At 40.8% G+C, this 6,502-nt stretch overlaps 1 protein-coding gene across 1 annotated transcript; it reads left to right on the forward strand.

The window, feature by feature from the left end:
• The first annotated feature begins 257 nt into the window (after positions 1-257).
• On the forward strand, positions 258-3,380 carry LOC135618389 (alanine--glyoxylate aminotransferase 2 homolog 2, mitochondrial-like). The gene is made up of 9 exons (XM_065119273.1): positions 258-398; positions 703-933; positions 1,029-1,199; positions 1,454-1,597; positions 1,726-1,905; positions 2,367-2,592; positions 2,737-2,850; positions 2,973-3,059; positions 3,144-3,380. Exons 1-9 carry the CDS (start codon positions 285-287, stop codon positions 3,185-3,187), a joined length of 1,311 nt encoding a protein of 436 aa, XP_064975345.1. The 5' UTR covers positions 258-284; the 3' UTR covers positions 3,188-3,380.
• The last annotated feature ends 3,122 nt before the right edge of the window (positions 3,381-6,502 follow it).

Below are 6,502 nucleotides of genomic sequence, written 5' to 3' on the forward strand. Positions count from 1 at the left end.
GAAGGCCGACACCGAGAAGGGCTGAGTCCGACGTCGGTGTCGCCAAAGGCGCCTCCTTTCCTAGCTTAACCATCGTGCAGGGAGGCGTGTTTTGAAGAACGACACCGAGAAGGGCAGAGTCCGACGACGGTGTCGCCGAAGGCGCCTCCTTTCCTCGCTGTCGGGAGGCAATGCACTGGGTTCTCCTCCTCCGAAGGCTCTATTCTTCTGTGCCCCCTTCGCGGAGGCTCTCTCAGTCGGCAGCAGTGGCGGCCGACCGGATTGACGCGGCCGTGCTTCCCATTATGCCGCCCTTCGACTACACCCCGCCTCCGTACCTCGGACCGCGGGCGGCGGAGATCGTCCGGAAGCGGTCGGAGTTCCTCAGCCCTTCCATTTCCTACCTTTACAAGAAACCCGTGCGTTTGCCCTCCTTCCTCTCCTTCACACCCAAAGATTTAAAACATGGTCAAAATCAAAGGGCTTTTTTTTGGGTTCTTTCTGACGAATTAATCGAGTAAAAATCGAGTTCTTTTAGAATTTCGTTTCGCCTAATCCCCAATTGCCGGAACTTCTGATCTCGAGGAACAATTTCGAATATTATTTCTTCTATACTTGATTTAGAATGTCATTGTAACTTCAATTGATGCATTTTTCTCTGAGATTGGGCAAGAAATCATAGAAAATTGTACTGCAATTAAGGCAAAGTTTCTATCTTTGCAGTTGAACATTGTGGACGGAAAGATGCAGTACTTGTTCGACGAGGATGGTCGCCGGTTCCTCGATGCGTTTGGTGGTATCGCTACCGTGTCCTGTGGCCATTGCCACCCTGATATTGTGGAAGCCATAATTAACCAGACGAAACGGCTTCAGCATCCTACTGTTCTATATCTAAACCACGCCGTTGCAGATTTCGCAGAGGCATTGGCTTCCAAGTTTCCTGGAGATCTCAAGGCACGTACAACCCGTCTTCTCTTCTCCTCCTTGGTTGTTTATATTGCGCATACACCAACTTAAATTGAACCCTTACACCATACTCTCCTCTGCAGGTCGTCTTCTTCACTAATTCCGGGACTGAAGCAAATGAACTTGCCATGATGATTGCTCGAGTTTATACTGGTTGTCATGATATCATATCAGTCAGAAATGCATACCATGGGAATGCTGCTGGGTCAATGGGTGCGACTGCTCAAAGTAACTGGAAATTCAATGTTATTCAGGTAAATATAATATTAGGGCCTGAATTATCACCACTATCATCATCATCATCATCTAGAGTATAATGTGAGGAACGAAAATAAATGCAAACAATTATGCTTCTTCATGTATTCTGGAAAACTAGCTTTTTCACAACAAAGCATCATCTTATCATATGAATGATGTGATTGAAAGGACTGCTCGGTATTTTGCTTAGGAATCTTATCATCATGCTAATGATAAAAATATCATCATGAGTCTCAAGTTATTTTTCCAGACTGGGATGCACCATGCACTGAATCCAGACCAATACAGAGGGATATTTGGTTCAGATGGAGAAAAGTACGCCAAAGATGTGGAAGAAATCATAGACTTTGGAACTTCTGGGAGAGTTGCTGGCTTTATCTCGGAAGCCATACAAGTATGCAGTTTCATATGGATTCTTCCACGACTCATTCTATGATGCCTTCTTATTTTGATGCGTATGTTTGATTCATCTCTGGTCACACATCCGTTAACTGAAATCCCTGGCTGGTTCTTCTGTGGCAGGGAGTAGGTGGAGTAATGGAACTGGCACCGGGTTATTTGCCTGCTGTTTACAGAACCATAAAGAAAGCTGGGGGGCTCTTCATAGCTGATGAGGTCCAGGCAGGATTTGCTCGAACAGGAAGCCATTTTTGGGGATTTGAAGCTCATGGAGTTGTGCCAGACATAGTGACCAGTGCCAAGGTTAGCTCTTACAATCTTTTCACCTAATCAGTTAGCTTTATGGTATGTGTTGAAATTGATAATGAATCCATGAGTTAGAGTGATTATAATTAACATGCATCAATTTATCATCAATTCAATCCAAACAGTTAATCTTATTAAGTTGTGGGTCAAAATAATCTTTTTTTTTTTTTTCAATCTCTCCTCACACATAAATATCTCTCTGGGATCCTGCACCTGTTTTCCATTTGGATTGGGGTTTGACATGCTCAAGTGGCACCGACTTGCTAGAAAAATTCTTACGAAACTTTTGCCATATTTGAGTACTTCAGACTTGGCATTATAGTAGCTTTTGCATATTGATCGGTTTGATTTCAGAACATGTCTGAAACTGTAAGACTCTCTATATAGCCTTGTGCATTGTTCTTAGTTAACCCCTTACCTCACTTGAGTTCAACTGACATCTATTGCATTCTCTTTAGGGCGCTGGGAACGGCATACCAATAGGTGCTGTGGTTACGACTCCAGAAATTGCTCGAGTCTTGACTCAACGATGCTACTTCAACACCTTTGGTGGTAATCCCGTCTGCACAGCTGCCGGTCATGCTGTTCTCAAAGTGATTGAAAAGGAAAACCTTCAAGAAAATGCATTGGTTGTGGGTTCTTACTTGAAAGATCAACTCAAGGCACTTCAGGACAAACATGATAGTGAGTTTAAGTTTACATCTCATAGTCATCATCTTTAAGCACTTCAAGAGAAACACACACCTGCACAGCTGCCGGTCATGCTATCATCAAATGCTTCATCTTAGTTCTTCTTAAATTAATCACTTGATGTTTTGAATGTTGCAGTCATTGGCGATGTAAGAGGAAGAGGTTTGATGCTCGGAGTTGAGTTGGTCACCGACCGTCAACAGAAGACTCCAGCCAAAACTGAGATCTTGCATGCTATGGAGACGATGAAAGGTGAACTCTCTCCAGTACTGTCTTCAAGCTAACCTGATGTAGTTTCTTCACTCACTGCTCTCATGGCAGTTCAAAATGACTCTTTCCCTCCTTACTGCTCAATAATGTGCTTCTTCGAACAGACATGGGTGTGTTGGTCGGAAAGGGTGGTTTCTATGGCAATGTCTTCAGAATAACACCTCCTCTCTGCTTCTCCAAGGAAGACGCAGGTATGTGTGTATATGCATTGGCTCTTCTTTCTGTTCCTTTGCTCTCACTTGAGTGGTGCATGTCTAATGTCTTCCTTTTTGCAGACTTCTTCTTGGATGTCATGGACATTGCATTATCCAAGATCTGAAGCCTCTCCACTGTTCTTGGTGGTGACTGTAAACGCATCCTTGGAAACACTAATTGGAAGAGTGCACTCTCAAAAGGAGATCTTGATGATGACGAGAGACCACGTTCTCTCTCTCCGTGCTTTTCCGAATCCATGCATGTAGTCTTGCTTAGGGGCATTGGCTGTGTGCTACGTGGAAATTTAAGCATGATGCTGAGAGCAAAAGCCATATATCACAATATTGTTATAATCTTAATGAGGCCTTAGATTTTGTGACGGCATCTACTTATTTCTTTTTCTCTTTTTATTTCAAGGGTTGACAAGGAAATTGAGGTAGAATTATGCAAGAATGAGATTTTTTTTCAAAACAAAGCCTACAAATTACTATTACATCAAACAACATACCAAGTGATGATGGACTTACCTTAAGACTGTCACTTGTATAATAATATACTAATGTACAATACTACACTAATGTTCCCACAAAAATCGAAAGAAAAAGTTAAGTCTTGTAAAGGACACATTATGCTTATTTCACTTGTAATCAAAACTAGGTAGATCATCAATTCAATTGAATCTCGAGTAAATGGACCATTAATCAGAGTATTGGGTTAGTTTATTGGATTGATAGGTTTAATAAAAATTTATATTTATATTAAAAATAAATAATTTTGTTTTAAATGATAAATAAGAAATTTTATTGCAAAATTATATACATTAGGATCAAAGATAATTTATGGCAAGATAATAAATAATTTTGTTCTTTTCTACCAAAAAAATGTATATTATAACTCAATATTTTTTTAAAAAATAAAAGTAATTGGATTAAATATGAAGTTTGTACAAAATAGCTTTGTCTACATAAGTTAGGCTAAAGCCAGAAATATCTTAAAATAGTTTAGGAGAGTGCACCTCACCCTAAAAAGGTAGAATGGTCTCGCTCCACCAAACTCATCTCTAAGAGTAGTCAAATGAAAAGGTAATCAGAACTACACATGCTTTAGACTATGACTCTTTGCTATAGTCAATAAATAATAAAATCAATGTTCAGCCGGGTTGGGACTACCTATAAATACATCACATTTATTGAAATATATAATATAGGGACTACCTATATAGTTCTTTAACATCATTCCTGAGATCATTATCTTTAACAAGTTTGAATGATGGTTATTATAGCAATTCATCATATTGTAAGATATCGACATGTAAAGCTGTGAAGCAAGATTTTGATATCATTACATGATGTACACATTTCGAATATTTTAGCAAGTGTAACATTGCATCACATGGTAAGATATCAGCTCGTACGATGCAAATTTTTATTTGATATCTTGATACAGGGCATATAGCAATGATAGCAATCATATATATCTTGGTGATGCAAGTATGGCCTAATCATACCGCCTGAGCTCGGTCTTCGAGCTCTGGTAGAGAGGTGCAACCGCTCCTGACAGAGGTGGCACCGCCCAGAGGCTCAGTCTTCGAGCTTTGCTAGGCGGTGCAACCTCTCCAGTTAGGAGGTGCAACTGCTTGATCCCGGAATTCCGGGATTTGATCGTTTTGAGCTCCAAATTTGAACTGGGTTGGGGCCTATAAATACCCCACCCATTCAGCACTGAAGAGATACAGACCTACATTGAATTCTTGATCTTTTATGTGATTCTAAGAGCTCAAATTTGTGTAAAGTCCAAAAGTTCTCCTCTTTCTGTTCTTAAAGTCTTGAGTTGTAAAGAGAGGAGAGAAAGGTTCTGTAAGGGTTGTCTCCTGAGCCAGTCAAAAGGAGTGAAATTGTAAAAGGGCAGTTGGCCTTCGCCTATTGAAGGAAGGCCTCTAGTTGACGTCGGTGACCTCGTCGGTGGAGGAAGCCAAAAGTGGAGTAGGTCAAGACTGACCGAACCACTCTAAATCTCTGGTTTGCTTTTATTTTGAGCACTTTCTCATTACTGCAAACCTCCTACATAGCTACTGCTCTCTGCGGTTTTACGAACAAGTTTCTAAGTTCTGATCTTTCTGAATCTGCATTCAGACGTAAATCGGTGTTTTCGTACGATCTTTACATTGCAGTTTATATTTACGTTTTGATTCTATTTATAACTGCAAACTGTCTTCTGCGCTTTTACAAACGAGTTTCTTTGCGGTTTACGTTTACGTTTTGATTCCATTTATAACTGCAAACCGCTTTCTGCGCTTTTACGAACGAGTGTCTAAGTTCACATCTTTCCGAATCTGAGCTTAGACGTAAACTGCGCTTAGACGCAATCTGCGCTTAGACGCAAACTATGTTTAGATGCAAACTGCGCTTAGACGCAATCTGCGCTTAGACGCCAACTGCGCTTAGATGCAAACTGCGCTTAGACGCAATCTGCATTTAGACGCAAACTGCATTTAGACGCAAACTGCATTTAGACGCAAACTGCGTAAACTGCGCTTGGACGCAAACTGTGTTTGGACGTAAACTGCACTTAATCATAAGTAATCTTAGAATCGGCTTTTGCATCAAAATAGTTTTTATCGAACGAACGCAGCTTTCGTTTTTAATCGCTGTAAGATTTCCGCTGCACTAATTCACCGCCCCCCCCCTCTTAGTGCTCTCGATCCTAACAATTGGTATCAGAGCCCGGTTAACTCTCAAACGGATTAAAACCCAAGAGAGATGGCTTACGCCGAAAACCAAGAGGGCCATTCCATTACACGTCCACCCATGTTTAATGGGACGGACTACACCTATTGGAAGACCCGAATGAGGATCTTTCTTATTTCTATGGACGTTGAACTCTGGAATCTTGTCGAGAATGGTTTTTCAAAGTCTTCTCTTCCAATGATCGATTGGAACGATTCGGAGAAGAAGGCTTTCGCTCTTAATGCAAAGGCTATGAATGCCTTATTTTGCGCACTTGATAAAAATGAGTTTAATCGTGTTTCGATTTGTGAAACTGCATTTGATATTTGGCACACACTCGAAGTGACTCATGAAGGCACAAGTAGTGTGAAAGAGTCAAAAATCAATCTTTTGTTACACTCTTTCGAACTTTTTCGGATGAAACCGAGTGAGACTATTGGCGACATGTTTACCCGTTTCATAGATGTTGTCAACGGTCTAAAAGGACTCGGAAAAAGTTTTTCGGATTTTGAGCTCGTAAATAAGATTCTAAGATCCCTTCCTAAGAGTTGGGATCCTAAAGTCACTGCTATTCAAGAGGCAAAAGATCTAAACAACTTCCCTCTTGAAGAACTAATTGGGTCATTAATGACCTACGAGATGACTTGCAAAGCTCATGAAGAGCAAGAAGACATCCTTCCAAAGAACAGGAAGGATATGACACTTAGAACTTT

Source organism: Musa acuminata, chromosome BXJ2-8 (genome assembly GCF_036884655.1).
Source record: "Musa acuminata AAA Group cultivar baxijiao chromosome BXJ2-8, Cavendish_Baxijiao_AAA, whole genome shotgun sequence".
Taxonomy (NCBI): domain Eukaryota; kingdom Viridiplantae; phylum Streptophyta; class Magnoliopsida; order Zingiberales; family Musaceae; genus Musa; species Musa acuminata.

What these genes read in the sequence shown, in the direction of transcription:
- LOC135618389 (XM_065119273.1), top strand. Translation starts at nt 285, where the DNA reads ATGCCGCCCTTCGACTACACCCCGCCTCCGTACCTCGGACCGCGGGCG. An exon ending in TTATCTCGGAAGCCATACAA is followed by an intron (nt 1,598 to 1,725) that starts GTATGCAGTTTC and finishes CTTCTGTGGCAG; the next exon opens with GGAGTAGGTGGAGTAATGGA. An exon ending in TGCTATGGAGACGATGAAAG is followed by an intron (nt 2,851 to 2,972) that starts GTGAACTCTCTC and finishes TTCTTCGAACAG; the next exon opens with ACATGGGTGTGTTGGTCGGA.